General features: G+C 41.7%; 1 protein-coding gene across 4 annotated transcripts in view; it reads left to right on the top strand.

The window, feature by feature from the left end:
- LOC133552107 (proto-oncogene DBL-like) overlaps positions 1-21,671 on the top strand; it is a 40,457-nt gene extending 18,786 nt beyond the window's left edge. Inside the window, exons 7-26 of one of the 4 annotated variants that reach the window (XM_061899447.1) lie at positions 86-205; positions 281-472; positions 8,452-8,643; positions 8,723-8,903; positions 8,972-9,060; positions 9,131-9,231; positions 9,297-9,363; positions 15,696-15,811; positions 15,886-15,955; positions 16,089-16,181; positions 16,239-16,331; positions 16,398-16,523; positions 18,159-18,350; positions 18,443-18,535; positions 18,643-18,712; positions 20,532-20,571; positions 20,650-20,876; positions 20,935-21,038; positions 21,105-21,217; positions 21,321-21,671. In XM_061899447.1, coding sequence (XP_061755431.1) covers positions 86-205; positions 281-472; positions 8,452-8,643; positions 8,723-8,903; positions 8,972-9,060; positions 9,131-9,231; positions 9,297-9,363; positions 15,696-15,811; positions 15,886-15,955; positions 16,089-16,181; positions 16,239-16,331; positions 16,398-16,523; positions 18,159-18,350; positions 18,443-18,535; positions 18,643-18,712; positions 20,532-20,571; positions 20,650-20,876; positions 20,935-21,038; positions 21,105-21,217; positions 21,321-21,402 — 2,361 coding nt within the window. In that variant the 3' untranslated portion in view covers positions 21,403-21,671. Of the gene's footprint in view, positions 1-85; positions 206-280; positions 473-8,451; positions 8,644-8,722; positions 8,904-8,971; positions 9,061-9,130; positions 9,232-9,296; positions 9,364-15,695; positions 15,812-15,885; positions 15,956-16,088; positions 16,332-16,397; positions 16,524-18,158; positions 18,351-18,442; positions 18,536-18,642; positions 18,713-20,531; positions 20,572-20,649; positions 20,877-20,934; positions 21,039-21,104; positions 21,218-21,320 lie in introns of all 4 variants that reach the window. The other 3 variants (XM_061899445.1, XM_061899448.1, XM_061899449.1) reach the window with 3 other exon arrangements.
- Positions 21,672-22,119: the final 448 nt, after the last annotated feature.

The following is a 22,119-nucleotide window of genomic DNA, read 5'->3' on the forward strand; positions in this document are numbered from 1 at the left end:
CAATCTTGCCGTGTGCGGCCCTCTGTGGAAAAAGTTTGGACACCCCTGCCGTGAATGAATACCAGGCTCCAATGTGTGTGTGCAGATGGAGGAGGAGCTGGAGAAGATCTCAGCGGAGGAGAAGGCCATCATGTCGGTGGGCAGCACGCTGATGCACACTGAACAGCTGCTGAAGGACCTCAGCACCCTGGACCAACGAGCACAGGTCACACACACACACACACACACACACACACACACATCACATGACTCCCTGACACGTGTGTGTGTGTGCACGCAGGAAGCGATGGCGCGCGCTCAGGTGCTGCTGCTGCACGGCCACCAGCTGGCCGCCAACCATCACTACGCCTTGGCGCTCATCATCCAGCGCTGCAACGAGCTGCGACATCACTGTGACATCATCAGTGGCGGCGTGCGCAGCAAGCGAGCCTCGCTCACCCGCACACGGGACCTGCTGCTGCGCCTGGACCAGGTCACCATGCATGTGTGTGTGTGTGTGTGTGTTCTTGTATTTTGACTCTTCTTGAGACATCAACAAGGAAAAGTAGCTTCCATATGAGGAGGTGTGAACAAGTGATGACATAAATCAAGGAAAAACCATTGCATCTAATAGAGAATGTCTCATTTGCACCCCCTGGTGGTGAAATCTGTCAAAACGAGGGTGGTCCCAAAAAGGAGGGATTTTTCAAATCGGTTTTAAAAGTGCTCCCACTCGGGCCAACATATGAAATAACAAGTGTGTGTAAGAAATGGAAATGCGACCCCTTTTGGGCCAACATTTTTTTTTTTTTAATTACTAAAAATATGTATATAGAGACATATTGTAATAACTTGAAGTAAATAATGAAAATCAAAATACATTCTAGTTACTTTTTTTTAAAGTAACTAGAAGGAGTATTTTCCTCACAATGTGTCGACTTTTTCTTATAAAATTGGGAACAATTTCTCATATTCTTTCGGTTTCTGTAGCGTGGCAAAATTATTACTTTTTATGTCAAATTATTGACATTTTTAATGCAAAATGGTGACATTTGTCATATAAAATTCAGATTTTTCTCACAATTTTGCCATTTTTTTTTTTTGTAAAATAGTGAGTTTTGGAATAAGCGGTAAAAATGGATGGATGGATGCATGGTTTTAAAAGTGCTCCCCCTCTGGCCAACATATGAAATAACAAGTGTGTGGAAGAAATTGAAATGCGACCCCTTGGGCCAACATTTTTTTTTTTTTATTACAAAAAATATGTATATAGAAACTGCGATGAGGTGGCGACTTGTCCAGGGTGTACACCGCCTTCCGCCCGAATGCAGCAGAAATAGGCACCAGCGACCCCAAAGGGAATAAGCGGTAAAAAATGGATGGATAGATGCATGGTTTTAAAAGTGCTCCCCCCTCTGGTCAACATATGAAATAACAAGTGTGTGTGAAGAAATTGAAATGCACCGCTTTTTGGCCAACATTTATTTTTTTAAATTACAAAAAATATGTATATAGAAACTGCAATGAGGTGGCGATTTGTCCAGGGTGTAGTCCGCCTTCCACCCGATTGTAGCTGAGATAGGTACCAGAGACTCTAAAAGGAATAAGCGGTAGGAAATGGATGGATGGATGCATAGTTTTAAAAGTGCTCCCCCTCTAGCCAACATATGAAATAACAAGTGTGTGTGAGAAATTGAAATGCGCCCCTTTTGGCCAACATTTTTTTTTTAATTACAAAAAATATGTATATAGAGACATATTGTAATAAATTGAAGTAAATAATAGATATTAAAAGCCAATTACAAACAAAAAAAAAATAAAAATAAATACATCTAGAAGTAGTCTTTTTCTCACAATGTGTCGACTTTTTTCTTATAAAATTGGAAAAAAAAATTCATATTCTTTCTGTTTATGTATTGTGGCAAAATTATTACTTTTTTATGTCATATTATTTACATTTTTAGTGCAAAATGGCGACATTTGTCAAATGAAATCCAGACTTTTTTCACAATATTGCCCAATTTTTTTGTTGTTATTGTAAAATAGTGACATTTTCGGAGTAAAATAGTGACTTTTGTCATCATTTTGCCGAGTAAAATTGGCAATTTTTCAAATCGGTTTTAAAAGTGCTCCCACTCGGGCCAACATATGAAATAACAAGTGTTTGGAAGAAATGGAAATGCGAGCCCTTTTTGGCCAACATTTATTTTTTTTAATTACAAAAAATATGTATATAGAGACATATTGTGATAACTTGAAGTAAATAATGAAAATTAAAAAAACAATTACAAACCAATTTTATTTTTATTTTTTTTAAGTAACTGGAAGCAGTATTTTCCTCACAATGTGTCGACTTTTTTCTTATAAAATTGGGAACAATTTCTCATATTCTTTCTGTTTATGTAGTGTGGCAAAATACTTACTTTTTTATGTCAAAATATTTACATTTTTAATGCAAAATGGCGACATTTGTCATATGGAATTCAGACTTTTTTCACAATATTGCCATTTTTTTTGTTGTTCTTGTAAAATAGTGACATTTTTGGAGTAAAATTGTGACTTTTGTCATCATTTTGCCGAGTAAAATTGGCAATTTTTCAAATCGGTTTTAAAAGTGCTCCCACTCTGGTCAACATATGAAATAACAAGTGTGTGTAAGAAATGGAAATGCGACCCCTTTTGGGCCAACTTTTATTTTTTTTAATTACTAAAAATATGTATATAGAGACATATTGTGATAACTTGAAGTAAATAATGAAAATTAAAAAAACAATTACAAACCAATTTTATTTTTATTTTTTTTAAGTAACTGGAAGCAGTATTTTCCTCACAATGTGTCGACTTTTTTCTTATGAAATTGGGAACAATTTCTCATATTCTTTCTGTTTCTGTAGCGTGTCAAAATTATTACTTTTTTATGTCAAATTATTTACATTTTTAGTGCAAAGTGGCGACATTTGTCATATAAAATTCAGACTTTTTTCACAGTATCGCCAATTTTTTTGTTGTTCTTGTAAAATAGTGACATTTTTGGAGTAAAATTGTGACTTTTGTCATCATTTTGCCGAGTAAAATTGGCAATTTTTCAAATCGGTTTTAAAAGTGCTCCCACTCGGGCCAACATATGAAATAACAAGTGTGTGTAAGAAGTTGAAATGCGACCCCTTTGGCCAACATTTATTTAAAAAAAAAATACAAAAAATATGTATATATAGACATATTATAATAATTTGAAGTAAATAATGAAAATTAAAAAAACAATTACAAGCCAAAACATTTTTTTTAAAGTAACTGGAAGCAGTCTTTTTCTCACACTGTGTCGACTTTTTTCTTATAAAATTGGGAACAATTTCTCATATTCTTTCAGTTTCTGTAGCGTGTCAAAATTATTACTTTTTTATGTCGAACTATTTACATTTTTAATGCAAAATGGCAACATTTGTCATATAAAATTCAGACTTTTTTCACAATATTGCCCAATTTTTTTGTTGTTCTTGTAAAATAGTGACATTTTCTGAGTAAAATGGTGACTTTTGTCATCATTTTGCAAAGTAAAATTAACATTATTATTATAGTATTGCCCAAATTGTAAAGGTTTCTCATGATATTGTGTCTTTTTTTCGAATAAAATCGCGATTCTTTTCGTAAAATTGCCAAAATTTTTATCTTTTCTTGTAAAACTGCGACTGTTAATGAGTAAAATTCCAACTTTTATGAAAATATCGCACAAATGTTCAGTTTTTCTCTTAAAATGTTGACCTGTGCTGAGTAAAATTACGACTTTTACCAAAATTCTAAGTTTTTGTTGTGAAATTCCACTTCATTTTTCACAAAAAGCTTTTTTATATTTGCATAGTATTTATATATTATTAATGTTGTAAATACACTTCTTTATATATCTAGAAAGGCTGATCCTAGAGAGGTAGGTTTTTTTTGGAGGTCTCAAGAAGGTAAGAAATGCAAAAATGTGTGTTTATGTTCTTGTGTTTCGACCCTTCTTGAGACATCAACAAGGAAAAGTAGCTTCCATATGAGGAGGTGTGAACAAGTGAGGACATAAATCATGGTCCCAATATGGAAAAACCATTGCATCTAATAGAGAATGTCTCATTTGCACCCCCTGGTGGTGAAAACTGTCAAAACGAGGGTGGTCCCAAAAAGGAGGGATTTTTCAAATCGGTTTTAAAAGTGCTCCCACTCTGGCCAACATATGAAATAACAAGTGTGTGGAAGAAATGGAAATGCGAGCCCTTTGGCCAACATTTTTTTTTTAATTACAAAAAATATGTATATAGAGACATATTGTAATAAATTGAAGTAAATAATGAATATTAAAAAACAATTACAAACCAAAACATTTTTTTTAAAGTAACTAGAAGCAGTCTTTTTCTCACAATGTGTCGACTTTTTTGTTATAAAATTGGGAACATTTTCTCATATTCTTTCAGTTTCTGTAGTGTGGAAAAATTATTACTTTTTTATGTCGAACTATTTATATTTTTAATGCAAAATGGTGACATTTGTCATATGAAATTCAGACTTTTTTTCACAATATTGCCAATTTTTTTGTTGTTATTGTAAAATAGTGACATTTTCTGAGTAAAATAGTGACTTGTCATCACTTTGCCAAGTAAAATTAACATTTTTATTATAGTATTGCCCAAATTGTAAAGGTTTCTAATGATATTGTGTCTTTTTTTCGAGTAAAATCGCGATTCTTTTCGTAAAATTGCCAAAATTTTAAGCTTTTCTTGTAAAACTGCGACTGTTAATGAGTAAAACTCCAACTTTTATGAAAATATCGCACAAACGTTCAGTTTTTCTCATAAAATGTTGACCTGTGCTGAGTAAAATTACGACTTTTACCAAAAATCTAAGTTTTTGTTGTGAAATTCCACTTCATTTTTCACAACAAGCTTTTTTATATTTGCATAGTATTTATATATTATTAATGTTGTAAATACACTTCTTTATATATCTAGAAAGGCTGGTCCTAAAGAGGTGGGCATTTTTTGGAGGTCTCAAGAAGGTAACAAATACAAAAATGTGTGTGTGTGTTCTTGTGTTTCGACCCTTCTTGAGACATCAACAAGGAAAAGTAGCTTCCATATGAGGAGGTGTGAACAAGTGAGGACATAAATCATGGTCCCAATACGAAAAACCATTGCATCTAATAGAGAATGTCTCATTTGCACCCCCTGGTGGTGAAATCTGTCAAAACGAGGGTGGTCCCAAAAAGGAGGGATTTTTCAAATCGGTTTTAAAAGTGCTCCCACTCGGGCCAACATATGAAATAACAAGTGTGTGGAAGAAATGGAAATGCGACCCCTTTTTGGCCAACATTTTTTTTTTTAATTAAAAAAAATATGTATATAGAGATATATTGTAATAAATTGAAGTAAATAATGGATATTAAAAGCCAATTACAAACAAAAAAATTAAAAAATAAATAAATCTAGAAGTAGTCTTTTTCTCACAATGTGTCGACTTTTTTCTTATAAAATTGGAAACAATTTTTCATATTCTTTCCGTTTATTTAGTGTGTCAAAATTATTACTTTTTTATGTCATATTATTTACATTTTTAGTGCAAAGTGGCAACATTTGTCATATAAAATTCAGACTTTTTTCACAATATCGCCCAATTTTTTTGTTGTTATTGTAAAATAGTGACATTTTTGGAGTAAAATTGTGACTTTTGTCACCATTTTGCCGAGTAAAATTGGCAATTTTTCAAATCGGTTTTAAAAGTGCTCCCACTCGGGCCAACATATGAAATAACAAGTGTGTGTAAGAAATGGAAATGCGACCCCTTTGGCCAACATTTTTTTTTTAATTACAAAAGATATGTATATAGAGACATATTGTGATAACTTGAAGTAAATAATGAAAATTAAAAAAACAATTACAAACCAATTTTATTTTTATTTTTTTTAAGTAACTGGAAGCAGTATTTTCCTCACAATGTGTCCACTTTTTTCTTATAAAATTGGGAACAATTTCTCATATTCTTTCTGTTTATGTAGTGTGGCAAAATACTTACTTTTTTATGTCAAAATATTTACATTTTTAATGCAAAATGGCGACATTTGTCATATGGAATTCAGACTTTTTTCACAATATTGCCCAATTTTTTTGTTGTTATTGTAAAATAGTGACATTTTTGGAGTAAAATTGTGACTTTTGTCATCATTTTGCCGAGTAAAATTGGCAATTTTTCAAATCGGTTTTAAAAGTGCTCCCACTCGGGCCAACATATGAAATAACAAGTGTTTGGAAGAAATGGAAATACGAGCCCTTTGGCCAACATTTTTTTTTTAATTACAAAAAATATGTATATAGAGACATATTGTAATAAATTGAAGTAAATAATGGATATTAAAAGCCAATTACAAACAAAAAAATAAAAAAATTAATAAATCTAGAAGTAGTCTTTTTCTCACAATGTGTCGACTTTTTTCTTATAAAATTGGAAATAATTTTTCATATTCTTTCTGTTTATGTATTGTGGCAAAATTATTACTTTTTTATGTCATATTATATACATTTTTAGTGCAAAATGGCGACATTTGTCATATGAAATCCAGACTTTTTTCACAATATTGCCAATTTTTTTGTTGTTATTGTAAAATAGTGACATTTTTGGAGTAAAATTGTGACTTTTATCATCACTTTGCCAAGTAAAATTCACATTTTTATCATAGTATTGCCCAAATTTTAAAGGTTTCTAATGATATTGTGTCTTTTTTTTTAAATAAAATTGCGATTCTTTTCGTAAAATTGCCAAAATTTTAATATTTTCTTGTAAAATTGCGACTCTTGTTGAGTAAAATTCCAACTTTTATGAAAATCCATCCCTCCATTTTCTCCTGCTTGTCCCTTTTGGGGTCGCGGGGGGGGGGGGGGGGGGGTCGCTTGAGCCTATATCAGCTGCAATCTGGCGAAAGGCGGGGTACATCCTGGACAAGTCGCCACCTCCTTACCGGGCCTTTTATGAAAATATGGCATAAATGTTCAGTTTTTCTTGTAAAATTTTGACCTTACCGCTGAGTAAAATGACGACTTTTATCGAAATTCTCATTTTTGTTGTGCAATTCCATCTCAACGGAAGCTTTTTTTTGTATTTGCATAGTATGTATATATTATTAATGTTGTAAATACACTTCTTTATATATCTAGAAAAGGGTGGTCCTAAAGACGTAGACATTTTTCAGAGGTCTCAAGAAGGTCACAAATACAACAATGTGTGTGTGTGTGTGTGTTGTTGTGTTTCGACCCTTCTTGAGACATCAACAAGGAAAAGTAGCTTCCATATGAGGAGGTGTGAACAAGTGAGGACATAAATCATGGAAAACCATTGCATCTAATAGAGAATGTCTCATTTGCACCCCCCGGTGGTGAAATCTGTCAAAACGAGGGTGGTCCCAAAAAGGAGGGATTTTTCAAATCGGTTTTAAAAGTGCTCCCACTCGAGCCAACATATGAAATAACAAGTGTGTGGGAGAAATGGAAATGCGACCCCTTTTTGGCCAACTTTTTTTTTTTAAATTATATTAAAAATATGTATATAGAGACATATTGTAATAAATTGAAGTAAATAATGGATATTAAAAGCCAATTACAAACAAAAAAATTAAAAAATAAATAAATCCAGAAGTAGTCTTTTACTCACAACGTGTCGACTTTTTTCTTATAAAATTGGAAACAATTTTTCATATTCTTTTTGTTTATGTATTGTGTCAAAATTATTACTTTTTTATGTCAAATTATTAACATTTTTTGTGCAAAATGGTGACATTTGTCATATGAAATTCAGACTTTTTTCACAATATTGCCCAATTTTTTTGTTGTTATTGTAAAATAGTGACATTTGTCATCACTTTGCCAAGTAAAATTCCCATTATTATTATAGTATTGCCCAAATTTTAAAGGTTTCTAATGATATTGTGTCTTTTTTTTCGAATAAAATCGCGATTCTTTTCGTAAAATTGCCAACATTTTAATATTTTCTTGTAAAATTGCGACTCTTGTTGAGTAAAATTCCAACTTTTATGAAAATCCATCCCTCCATTTTCTCCTGCTTGTCCCTTTTGGGGTCGCGGGGGGGGTCGCTTGAGCCTATGTCAGCTGCAATCTGGCGAAAGGCGGTGTACATCCTGGACAAGTCGCCACCTCCTTACAGGGCCTTTTATGAAAATATGGCATAAATGTTCACTTTTTCCTTGTAAAATTTTGACCTTACGCTGAGTAAAATGACGACTTTTATCGAAATTCTCATTTTTGTTGTGCAATTCCATCCCAACGGAAGCTTTTTTTTGTATTTGCATAGTATGTATATATTATTAATGTTGTAAATACAAATCTTTATATATCTAGAAAAGGGTGGTCTTAATGAGGGAGGCATTTTTCAGAGGTCTCAAGAAGGTCACAAATACAAGAATGTGTGCGTGTGTGTGTGTGTGTGTGTGTGTAGGCGCTGCGCTGGTGTGACGAGGGCGCCTACCTGCTGGCCAGTCAGATGGTGGACAAGTTCCAGACCAGGGAAGGAGCCCAGGAGGCCTTGCACTACCTGAGCTGCCACCAGGAGAGGGCGCCACCTGTCATTAAGAACAAGCAAGACTTCCCCAGTCTGGAGTTTGAGGCTATCCTCACCCCGCAGCTGCAGGTAGCGACACACACACACACACACACACACACACACACACACACTTCCTGTCTGATGATGACACGCCGGTGCCTGTCAGGACCAGATCTCCATGGTGACGGACAAGCTGACGTCCGTGCAGGCCATGATGCGAAACAGGGAGCAGTGTCTCAGGAAGATGGCCGACGTGCGGGTCAGACCCATCCAGCTGGTGGCGCCGCGGCCCGAGGCCGAGCAGACTCTTCAGCGCTGCAAGTCGCCCCTCTTCTCCCCCAAGCATGGTAGCCCCCCCCCCTCTACACCCCCATCCAAGATGGACGACCGCTCCTCATTCTGCTTGTGTCTGCAGGCGTGGACTTCAACCTCCTCAACTCCAAGTTCTCCTTCGACCTTCTTCCTGGCAAGAGAACGTCGAGGAGGAGCGGCGGCCAGCGTAAGGTGAGCGCATATGTGTGTGTGTGTGTGTGTGTGTGTGTGTGTGTGTGTAACGGACGTCTTGTTGCGTCAGATTGAGGTGATGCACGACTACCATGGCCACCGCAGTACTCTGTATGGCTCCGCCCCCGACACCGACTCGGAGGCGGAGGACAATCCTGAGCAAATCGCACGGTACGTGTAAATGTCCTCCTGGCTGAGGTCAAAGGTCACTCAGGGTGTCGCCTTGGACTCCGCAGTCACGTCATGAAGGAGCTGATCTACACGGAGAAGATCTACGTGGACGAGCTGCTCACCGTGCTGCTGGTGAGCGTCTTCACGTACGCACACGCACACACTCTCCCTTTCCTGTCCTGCATCCTTGTCTCCTCGCTTGTGTCCTTGTCCCCAATCCTGCATCCTTCTCTCCTCACTTGCGTCCTTGTCTCCTATCCTGCATCCTTCTCTCCTGTCCTGCATCCTTATCTCCCAACCTCCATCCTTGTCTCCTATCCTGCATCCTTGTCTCCCAGCCTGCATCCTTGTCTCCAATCCTGCATCCTTCTCTCCTGTCCTGCATCCTTATTTCCCACCCTGCATCCTTGTCTCCTATCCTACATCCTTATCTCCCACCCTGCATCCTTGTCTCCTATCCTGCATCCTTATCTCCCAGCCTGCATCCTTGTCTCCAATCCTGCATCCTTCTCTCCTGTCCTGCATCCTTATCTCCCACCCTGCATCCTTGTCTCCTATCCTACATCCTTATCTCCCACCCTGCATCCTTGTCTCCCACCCTGCATCCTTGTCTCCTATCCTGCATCCTTATCTCCCAACCTGCATCCTTGTCTCCTATCCTGCATCCTTGTCTCCTCAGTTGCGTCCTTGTCTCCTATCCTGCATCCTTCTCTCCTGTCCTGCATCCTTGTCTCCTCACTTGCGTCCTTGTCTCCTATCCTGCATCCTTATCTCCCAACCTGCATCCTTGTCTCCTATCCTGCATCCTTCTCTCCTATCTTACATCCTTGTCTCCCATTCTGCGTCCTTATCTCCCAACCTGCATCCTTATCCCCCACCCTGCATCCTTGTCTCCTATCCTGCATCCTTATCTCCCAACCTGCATCCTTGTCTCCTATCCTGCATCCTTGTCTCCTCGCTTGTGTCCTTGTCCCCAATCCTGCATCCTTGTCTCCTATCCTGCATCCTTATCTCCCACCCTGCATCCTTGTCTCCTATCCTGCATCCGTATCTCCCAACCTGCATCCTTGTCTCCTATCCTGCATCCTTGTCTCCTATCCTGCATCCTTCTCTCCTATCTTACATCCTTGTCTCCCATTCTGCGTCCTTATCTCCCACCCTGCATCCTTGTCTCCTATCCTGCATCCTTATCCCCCAACCTGCATCCTTGTCTCCTATCCTGCATCCTTCTCTCCTATCTTACATCCTTCTCTCCCATGCTGCGTCCTTATCTCCCACCCTGCATCCTTGTCTCCTCACTTGCGTCCTTGTCTCCTATCCTGCATCCTTGTCTCCTATCCTGCATCCTTATCTCCCAACCTGCATCCTTGTCTCCTACCCTGCATCCTTATCTCCCAACCTGCATCCTTATCCCCCACCCTGCATCCTTGTCTCCTATCCTGCATCCTAAACTCCCACCCTGCATCCTTGTCTCCTATCCTGCATCCTTATCTCCCACCCTGCATCCTTGTCTCCTATCCTGCATCCTTATCTCCCACCCTGCATCCTTGTCTCCTATCCTGCATCCTTATCTCCCAACCTGCATCCTTCTCTCCTATCTTACATCCTTGTCTCCCATTCTGCGTCCTTATCTCCCACCCTGCATCCTTGTCTCCTATCCTGCATCCTTATCCCCCAACCTGCATCCTTGTCTCCTATCCTGCATCCTTCTCTCCTATCTTACATCCTTGTCTCCCATGCTGCGTCCTTATCTCCCACCCTGCATCCTTGTCTCCTCACTTGCGTCCTTGTCTCCTATCCTGCATCCTTGTCTCCTATCCTGCATCCTTATCTCCCAACCTGCATCCTTGTCTCCTATCCTGCATCCTTATCTCCCACCCTGCATCCTTGTCTCCTATCCTGCATCCTTATCTCCCAACCTGCATCCTTGTCTCCTATCCTGCATCCTTATCTCCCACCCTGCATCCTTGTCTCCTATCCTGCATCCTTATCTCCCACCCTGCATCCTTGTCTCCTATCCTGCATCCGTATCTCCCAACCTGCATCCTTGTCTCCTATCCTGCATCCTTGTCTCCTATCCTGCATCCTTCTCTCCTATCTTACATCCTTGTCTCCCATTCTGCGTCCTTATCTCCCACCCTGCATCCTTGTCTCCTATCCTGCATCCTTATCCCCCAACCTGCATCCTTGTCTCCTATCCTGCATCCTTCTCTCCTATCTTACATCCTTCTCTCCCATGCTGCGTCCTTATCTCCCACCCTGCATCCTTGTCTCCTCACTTGCGTCCTTGTCTCCTATCCTGCATCCTTGTCTCCTATCCTGCATCCTTATCTCCCAACCTGCATCCTTGTCTCCTACCCTGCATCCTTATCTCCCAACCTGCATCCTTATCCCCCACCCTGCATCCTTGTCTCCTATCCTGCATCCTAAACTCCCACCCTGCATCCTTGTCTCCTATCCTGCATCCTTATCTCCCACCCTGCATCCTTGTCTCCTATCCTGCATCCTTATCTCCCACCCTGCATCCTTGTCTCCTATCCTGCATCCTTATCTCCCAACCTGCATCCTTCTCTCCTATCTTACATCCTTGTCTCCCATTCTGCGTCCTTATCTCCCACCCTGCATCCTTGTCTCCTATCCTGCATCCTTATCCCCCAACCTGCATCCTTGTCTCCTATCCTGCATCCTTCTCTCCTATCTTACATCCTTGTCTCCCATGCTGCGTCCTTATCTCCCACCCTGCATCCTTGTCTCCTCACTTGCGTCCTTGTCTCCTATCCTGCATCCTTGTCTCCTATCCTGCATCCTTATCTCCCAACCTGCATCCTTGTCTCCTATCCTGCATCCTTATCTCCCACCCTGCATCCTTGTCTCCTATCCTGCATCCTTATCTCCCAACCTGCATCCTTGTCTCCTATCCTGCATCCTTATCTCCCACCCTGCATCCTTGTCTCCTATCCTGCATCCTTATCTCCCAACCGGCATCCTTGTCTCCTATCCTGCATCCTTGTCTCCTATCCTGCATCCTTATCTCCCAACCTCCATCCTTGTCTCCTATCCTGCATCCTTGTCCCCAATCCGGCATCCTTGTCTCCTATCCCACATTCTTGTCTCCTATCTTGTATCCTTTTCTCCCATCTTGCGCCCTTCTCTCCTATCTTACATCCCTGTCTCCCATTTTGCGTCCTTATCTCCCACCCTGCATCCTTGTCTCCTATCCTGCATCCTTATGTCCCAACCTGCATCCTTGTCTCCTATCCTGCATCCTTCTCTCCTATCTTACATCCTTCTCTCCTATCTTACATCCTTCTCTCCTATCTCACATCCTTGTCTCCCATGCTGCGTCCTTATCTCCCAACCTGCATCCTTGTCTCCTCACTTGCGTCCTTGTCTCCTATCCTGCATCCTTGTCTCCTATCCTGCATCCTTATCTCCCAACCTGCATCCTTGTCTCCTATCCTGCATCCTTCTCTCCTATCTTACATCCTTCTCTCCTATCTTACATCCTTGTCTCCCATGCTGCGTCCTTATCTCCCACCCTGCATCCTTGTCTCCTATCCTGCATCCTTATCTCCCAACCTGCATCCTTGTCTCCTATCCTGCATCCTTATCTCCCAACCTGCATCCTTGTCTCCTATCCTGCATCCTTGTCCCCAATCCGGCATCCTTGTATCCTATCCCACATTCTTGTCTCCTATCTTGTATCCTTTTCTCCCATCTTGCGCCCTTGTCTCCTATCCTGCATACTTGTCTCCAATCCCACATCCTTGTCTCCTATCTTGTATCCTTTTCTCCCATCTTGCGCCCTTGTCTCCTATCTTACATCCCTGTCTCCTATCTTGTATCCTTGTCTCCCACCCTGCATCATTGTCTCCTATCCTGCATCCTTGTCCCCAATCCTACCTCCTTGCCCCCTATCATACATCTTTTTCTCCTTTCCTGCCTCCTTGTCCCCTATCTTACATCTTTTTCTAATTTCCTGGCTCCTTGTTCCCTATCTTAACTCCTTATTCCCTTCCCTGCCTCATTGTCCCCTATCTTACCTCCTTATTCCCTTGTCTCCCATCTTGCACCCTTGTCTCCTATCCCACATCCTTGTCTCCTATCTTGTATCCTTGTCTCCCATCTTGCGCCCTAATCTCCTATCCCACATTCTTGTCTCCTATCTTGTATCCTTGTCTCCTATCTTACGTCCCTGTCTCCCATTCTGCGTCCTTATCTCCCACCCTGCATCCTTGTCTCCTATCTTGCGTCCTCGTCTCCCATCCAGCGTCCTTGTCTCCCATCTTGCATCCTTGTCTCCCATTCTGCATCCTTATCTCCCACCCTGCATCCTTGTCTCCTATCTTGCGTCCTCGTCTCCCATCCAGCGTCCTTGTCTCCCATCTTGCATCCTTGTCCCCAATCCTGCATCCTTGTCTCCTTTCCTGCCTCCTTGTCCCCTATCTTACATCTTTTTCTACTTTCCTGGCTCCTTGTTCCCTATCTTACCTCCTTATTCCCTTCCCTGCCTCCTTGTCCCCTATCTCACCTCCTTATTCCCTTTCCTGCCTCCTTGTCCCCTATCTTACCTCCTTATTCCCTTTCCTGCCTCCTTGTCCCCTATCTTACATGTTAGTCTCCTTTCCTGCCTCCTTGTTCCCTATCTTACCTCCTTATTCCCTTTCCTGCCCCCTTGTCCCCTATCTTACCTCCTTATTCCCTTTCCTGCCTCCTTGTCCCCTATCTTACATGTTTGTCTCCTTTCCTGCCTCCTTGTTCCCTATCTTATGTCCTTATTCCCTTTCCTGACTCCTTATTCCCTATCTTGTGTCTTTATTCCCTTCCCTGCCTCCTTGTCCCCTCTTACATCTTTTTCTCCTTTCCTACCTCCTTGTTCCCTATCTTACCTCCTTATTCCCTTTCCTGCCTCCTTGTCCCCTGTCTCACCTCCTTATTCTCATTCCTGCCTCCTTGTCCCCTATATTACGTCTTTTTCTCCTTTCCTGCCTCCTTGTTCCCTATCTTACCTCCTTATTCCCTTCCCTGCTTCCTTGTCCGCTGTGTTACCTCCTTATTCCCTTTCCTGCCTCCTTGTCCCCTCTCTTATATCCTTATCTTATATGCTGCCTCCTTATCCCAAATCTTACGGCCTCATCTCTATTCCTGCCTCCTTGTCCCCTATCTTACATCCTTATCCTCTTTCCTGCCTCCTTGTTCCCTATCTTACATCCTTATTCCCTTTCCTGCCTCCTTGTCCCCTCTCTCACCTCCTTATTCCCTTTTCTGCCTCCTTGTCCCCTATCTTACATCCTTCTTTCCTTTCCTCCCTCCTTGTCCCCTATCTTACATCCGTCTCTCCTTTCCTACCTCCTTGTCCCCTATCTTACATCTTTTTCTCCTTTCCTGTCTCCTGTTCCCCTGTCTTATGTCCTTTTCTTCTTTCCTACCTCCTTGCCCCTTATCTTACATCCTTGTCTCCCATCTTGTCTCCTACCTCACGTCCCTGTCTCCTGCCTCCTTGTCCCCTATCTTACATCCTTGTCTCCCATCTTGTCTCCTACCTTATGTCCTTGTCTCCTGCCTCTTTGTCCCTTATCTTACGTCTCTGTCTCCCATCTTGTCTCCTCCCTCACGTCCTTGTCTCCTGCCTCCTTGTCCCCTATCTTACGTCTCTGTCTCCCATCTTGTCTCCTACCTTATGTCCTTGTCTCCTGCCTCCTTGTCCCTTATCTTACATCCCTGTCTCCCATCTTGTCTCCTACCTTATGTCCTTGTCTCCTGCCTCCTTGTCCCCTATCTTACGTCCCTGTCTCCCATCTTGTCTCCTACCTCACGTCCTTGTCTCCTGCCCCCTTGTCCCCTATCTTACATCTCTGTCTCCAATCCTGCCCCCTTGTCCCCTATCTTACATCTCTGTCTCCCATCCTGCCTCCTTGTCCCCTATCTTACATCCCTGTCTCCCATCTTGTCTCCTACCTCACGTCCTTGTCTCCTGCCTCCTTGTCCCCTATCTTACATCTCTGTCTCCCATCCTGCCTCCTTGTCCCCTATCTTACATCCCTGTCTCCCATCTTGTCTCCTACCTCACGTCCTTGTCTCCTGCCTCCTTGTCCCCTATCTTACATCTCTGTCTCCCATCCTGCCCCCTTGTCCCCTATCTTACATCTCTGTCTCCCATCCTGCCCCCTTGTCCCCTATCTTACATCTCTGTCTCCCATCCTGCCTCCTTGTCCCCTATCTTACGTCCCTGTCTCCCATCTTGTCTCCTCCCTCACATCCTTGTCTCCTGCCTCCTTGTCCCCTATCTTACGTCCCTGTCTCCCATCTTGTCTCCTCCCTCACGTCCTTGTCTCCTGCCTCCTTGTCCCCTATCTTACGTCCCTGTCTCCCATCTTGTCTCCTACCTCACGTCCTTGTCTCCTGCCTCCTTGTCCCCTACCTCACGTCCTTGTCTCCTGCCTCCTTGTCCCCTCGTCGTCAAGGGTTACCGAGCAGAGATGGAGGACCCGTCCATGGCGTACCTACTTCCGTCCCTCCTCCTCAGTCAGAAGGACATCCTGTTCGGCAACATGCCCGAGATCTACCAGTTTCACAGCAGGTGACCTCACTTCCTCCTCACCTGACAGAGGCCGTCCAGGCTCCGCCCCCTTTCAACCTTTCTCCCGCCTCCAGAATCTTCCTGCAGGACCTCCAGCGTTGTCTGGACACACCTGAGAGGGTGGGGGGGTGCTTCCTGCTGCGGGTGAGGAAGGGGGGGACACTTTTGTCTCGGCGGGGGCTCGACGCCGATGATGTGTGTGTGTGTGTGTGTGTGTGTGTGTGTGTGTGTGTGTGTGTGTGTGTGTGTGTGTGTGTGTGTGTGTGTGTGTGTGTAGAAAGACAAGTTCCAGGTGTACGAGCGCTATTGCCAGAACAAGCCTCGCTCCGAGTCGCTATGGCGACAGTGTTCTGACTCCGCCTTCTTCCAGGTGTGTGTGTGTGTGTGCGTGTGTGTGCGCGCGTCTCACCAAGTGTCCGTCCCGCAGGAGTGCCAGAAAAAACTGGATCACAAGCTGGCCTTGGACTCGTACCTCCTGAAACCGGTCCAGCGCCTCGCCAAGTACCAGCTCCTCCTCAAGGTCGGTCCTGCTCGGCGGGCGCGTCACTTCCTGTCAGCTGACCGGCGCCCGTCCTCCGTCCCGCAGGAGCTCCTCAAGCACTGCATGCAGCTGGAGTACCGCACGCAACTCCAGGAGGCGCTGGACTGCATGCTGGACCTGCTCAAGTCCCTCAACGACTCCATGCACCAGACCGCCATCACCGGATACCAGGTCCACCAACCCCAGGCAGAAGTGTTGTAGTTCTCCATTAATCCACAAGGGGGAGACATTTATCATCTCATAATAATACATTATTTGGGAAATTGTGTTAGATGTAAATATAAACAAAATATTAGCAAATCCTTTTCAGTTGAATATGCGACAAAGACAACATATTTGATGTTCAAACTGATAAAAAATCATTAACTTTAGAATTTGATGCCAGCAACACCTGACAAAGAAGTTGGGAAAGGTGGCAATAATAGGTGGCATTTAAGTCTCACCTTAAAACTCATTTGTATACTCTAGTTTTTAAATAGACTCCCTTTTTAGACCAGTTGATCTGCCGTTTCTTTTCTTTTTCCTCCTATGTCCCCCCTCTTGTGGAGGGGGTCCGGTCCGGTCCGATCCGGTGGCCATGTACTGCTTGCCTGTGTATCTGCGCTGCTGATCCGCCTCCGGTTGGGATGGTTTCCTGTGGACGGGACTCTCGCTGCTGTGTCGGATCCGCTTTGGACCGGACTCTCGCGACTGTGTTGGATCCATTATGGATTGAACTTTCCCAGTATCATGTTAGACCCGCTCGACATCCATTGCTTTCCTCCTCTCCAAGGTTCTCATAGTCATCATTGTCACCGACGTCCCACTGGGTGTGAGTTTTTCCTTGCCCTTATGTGGGCCTACCGAGGATGTGGTAGTGGTTTGTGCAGCCCTTTGAGACACTAGTGATTTAGGGCTATATAAGTAAACATTGATTGATTGATTGATTGATTGAAGAATGGGAAAGAATTCCACTTTCAAAGCTTCAACAATTAGTTTCCTCAGTTCCCAAACGTTTATTGAGTGTTGTTAAAAGAAAAGGTGATGTAACACAGTGGTGAACATGCCCTTTCCCAACTACTTTGGCACGTGTTGCAGCCATAAAATTCTAAGTTAATTATTATTTGTAACAAAAAAAAACAAAGTTAATGAGTTTGAACATGAAATATCAATCAATCAATCAATGTTTACTTATATAGCCCTAAATCACTAGTGTCTCAAAGGGCTGCACAAACCACTACGACATCCTCGGTAGGCCCACATAAGGGCAAGGAAAACTCACACCCAGTGGGACGTCGGTGACAATGATGACTATGAGAACCTTGGAGAGGAGGAAAGCAATGGATGTCGAGCGGGTCTAACATGATACTGTGAAAGTTCAATCCACAATGGATCCAACACAGTCGCGAGAGTCCAGTCCAAAGCGGATCGTACACAGCAGCGAGAGTCCCGTTCACAGCGGAGCCAGCAGGAAACCATCCCAAGCGGAGGCGGATCAGCAGCGCAGAGATGTCCCCAGCCGATACACAGGCGAGCAGTACATGGCCACCGGATCGGACCGGACCCCCTCCACAAGGGAGAGTGGGACATAGGAGAAAAAGAAAAGAAACGGCAGATCAACTGGTCTAAAAAGGGAGTCTATGTTGTCTTTGTAGCATATTCAACTGAATATGGGTTGAAAATGATTTGCAAATCATTGTATTCTGTTTATATTTACATCTAACACAATTTCCCAACTCATATGGAAACGGGGTTTGTACTTCCTATTTATTATTCCATTCATTTCCGCACTTTACGCCGTTTTGAGAGCGATGTTGACTGTTTCAGGGCGACCTGGGCGGTCTGGGTCGGGTGCTGCTGCAGGGCGGCTTCAGTGTGTGGGTGAGCCACAAGAGGGCGGCGGTGCTGGGCCGCTTTAAGCCCATGCAGAGACACGTCTTCCTCCACGAGCGCGCCCTGCTCTTCTGCAAGCGGCGGGACGAGCGCACGCCCGTCTACAGCTTCAAGTCCTGCCTCAGGGTGAGTTGACGGACGCCCCATTTGGTTCGTTCGGTGGAAGAAAAAAAAAAAAAAAAAAAGGAATTATGGAATAAAGTGTCGTCGTCACGCAGATGAACTCCGTGAGAGTGACGGAAAACGTGAAAGGAGACGGCAAGAAGTTTGAAATGTGCGACACTGCGGGACACCAAGTCTACGTCCTGCAGGTTCGACTTTTATTTGCTCACAGAAATATTATAGTAGTAGTCTTCTTATTTATTAGTGTGTGTGTGTGTGTGTGTGTGTGTGTGTGTGTGTGTGTGTGTGTGTGTAGGCCCCGAGTGTGGAGGTGAAGGACACCTGGCTGACAGAACTTCATAAAATCATTAGTCAGCAACAAAAAGGTTTATATGATCTTATATTGTATGATTATATCATATTATAATACTTAAATTTGTATACAGTAATGTATTATATTATTTTACATTATTATATTTTTAAATCATCTTAAATTACATTGTTTATTTATTATTACATTATCTTATATTTTTTCATATACACTTATATTTTATTTTTTATATGTTATTTAATTTTATATAATTTATCACTTTTTATTTATATTATTAGTTTATATTATCCATCCATCCATTTTCTACCGCTTGTCCATCATATCATAATACATCTTGTATCATTTTAAATGACATTGTTTGTTTATAATTACATTATTTTATATTATTTCATATATATTTATATTTTATTTCATTTGATTTGTATATATTATTTAATTTTATATAATTTATCACTTTTTATTTATATTATCCATCCATCCATCCATTTCCTACCGCTTGTCCATCATATCATAATACATCTTGTATCATTTTAAATTGCATTGTTTATGTAATATTAGATCATTTTAAATGACATTGTTTGTTTATTATTACATTATCTTATAGTATTTTATATATATTTATATTTTATTTCATTTTATTTTTATATAATATTTAATTTTATATAATTGATCACTTTTTATTTATATTATCCATCCATCCATTTTCTACCACTTTTCCATCATATCATAATACATCTTGTATCATTTTAAATTACATTGTTTATTTAATATTAGATCATTTTAAATGATTTTTTTATTTATTATTACATTATCTTGTATGTTTTCATCTATATATTTTATGTCATTTTATTTTTATATATTATATAATTTTATATAATTTATCACTTTTTATTTATATTAGTTTTGTATTATCCATCCATCTATCCATCTATTTTCTACCGCTTGTCCATCATATCATAATACATCATATATACTTTTAACTTACATTGTTTATTTATTATTACATTATCTTATATTTTTTCATCTATACATTTTATTTCATTTTATTTTTGTATTTTATATAATTTTATATAATTGATCACTTTGTATTTAGTTTATATTATCCATCCATCCATCCATCCATCTATTTTCTACCGCTTGTCCATCATATCATAATACATCATATTAAATTACATTGTTTGTTTATCATTACATTATCTTCTATTTTTTCATCCATACATTTTATTTCATTTTATTTTATATATTATATAATTTTATATAATTTATCACTTTTTATTCATATTAGTTTATATTATCCATCCATCTATTTTTCTCCCGCTTGTCCATCATATTATAATACATCATATATCATTTTAAATTACGTTGTTTATGTAATATTACATCATTTTAAATTACATTGTTTATTATTACATTATCTTACAATATTTCATATGTATTTATATTTAATTTCATTTTATTTGTATATATTATTTTATTTCATATAATGTATCACTTTTTCTTTTTTATTATTAGTTTATTATGTTACATTATTTAGATTAAATTGCATTATATTGTTTAGATTGCATTGCATTGTTTTAGTTCAATTACATTATATTACTTTATATTACACTGTATTATATTATTTCGATTACATTGCATTGCATTGCTTTATATTAATAAAACTACATTATTTTACATTATATTCTATTACATCATTTTGATTGCATTGCCTTGCATTGTATTAATTATTTTACATGACATTATATTACATTGCATAATATTATATTATTTATATGACATTGCACTGCAATACGTTACGTTCTATCATATTTTATTATATTTTTCTTGAACCATTCCCAAAAAAACGTTTGTCATTATTGATGTGTTGTTTCCAGGACAAGTCGCCGGCGTGTCGGAGCCCCTCTTCTCCGACAGGTGACCCTCCTGTGCACGTGTTTGCGTCCTGTTACTTCCTCTTTAGACTCCTCCCACCTGACTGACACCTGTTCCTAGCGGCGAATGTGACGCGTCGGTTGTCGTGTGTGTGTGTGTGTGTGTGTGTGTGTGTGTCAGTGCGTCCGAGGTGTGTGTCTCGTGGGGCGGAGCATCGTCGGGAGGCTGCTCAGCGTGTCTTCCTGTTACTCACAGCTCGTCGGCCACAAGCCACGCCCACCGATGGGAGGAGTTTGCGCACACCAGCCCCGCCCACTCCGACCCCGTGGTCCACTCGCCTCGCCGCGGTGAGCCCGCCACACGCCGTCCGAACACCAGAAGGCGACGCTAACTTCCCCTTTGCAGGTTGGCCCGTCGCCGCCTGCGACGGCCTGGAGGACTGGGGCGCCACCGACCTGTCGGACTCCGAGGACGAGGACGAGGACGAGGACGACCTCCCCGTCCCTCTGGTTCGGATTCCTTGTCCTGACATGCCGGGGCGAGCGCGTCACGTGACCTCACCTTTGTCGCCGCAGGTGTCGGGCAGTTACCGGGTGCTGGTGGCGAGCAGCATGGCCAGCAGCGATGACATCATCTTCAACTGCGGCGACGTCATCCAGCTGATGCACCAGGACATGTCGGGAATGTGGTAAAAAGTCTTTTTTTTTTCGTTTTTTTACCCCCCCCCCCCCCCCCCCCGCCCCCGTCACGCGGACTTCAACTCTGTCCTGCTTGCGGGGGGGCGCCCGCAGGCTGGTGAGGAACCTGAGCCGGGGCGAAGAAGGCCGGGTTCTGCCCGAGGACCTGCACAGGATTCTGGGAGAGACGTGCTGAGAGACAATCTTCCTCACTGCGAGCACAACTGTTGACGTCACCCCCAACAGGAAGTCGTGCCAAACTCTTTCCGCTTGTGTTTGCTAGCTAGAAAAAAAAAAAAAAAAGGGGGCGGGGCTTCACAAGTGCCTTATAGGAGAGGCGTTGTGCCCTCTCCCGACCTAGGATTTAGACTCCTCCCCCAGCCTGCCTCGCACTTTGTTCTTTTCCCATGCTCGCTATAGGATTTTCACAATAAAAGCACACCATTGTTTAAAGGCCTACTGAAATGAGATGTTCTTATTCAAACGGGGATAGCAGGTCCATTCTGTGTGTCATACTTCATCATTTCGCCATATTTTTGCTGAAAGGATTTAGTAGAGAACATCGATGATAAAGTTCGCAACTTTTGGTCGCTAATAAAAAAAGCCTTGCCTGTACCGGAAGTAAGAGACGATGTGCGCGTGACGTCACGGGTTGTGGAGCTCCTCACATCTGAACGTTGTTTACAATCATGGCCACCTGCAGCCAGAGCGATTCGGACCGAGAAAGCGACAATTTCCCCGTTAATTTGAGCGAGAATGAAAGATTCGTGGATGAGGAAAGTGAGAGTGAAGGACTAGAAAAAAATTCAGATGTTATTAGACACATTTGCTAGGATAATTCTGCAAAATCCCTTATTTGCTTATTGTGTTACTAGTGTTTTAGTGAGATTATATAGTCGTACCTGAAAGTCGG

Source organism: Nerophis ophidion, linkage group LG04, assembly GCF_033978795.1.
Source record: "Nerophis ophidion isolate RoL-2023_Sa linkage group LG04, RoL_Noph_v1.0, whole genome shotgun sequence".
In the NCBI taxonomy this organism is placed as follows: domain Eukaryota; kingdom Metazoa; phylum Chordata; class Actinopteri; order Syngnathiformes; family Syngnathidae; genus Nerophis; species Nerophis ophidion.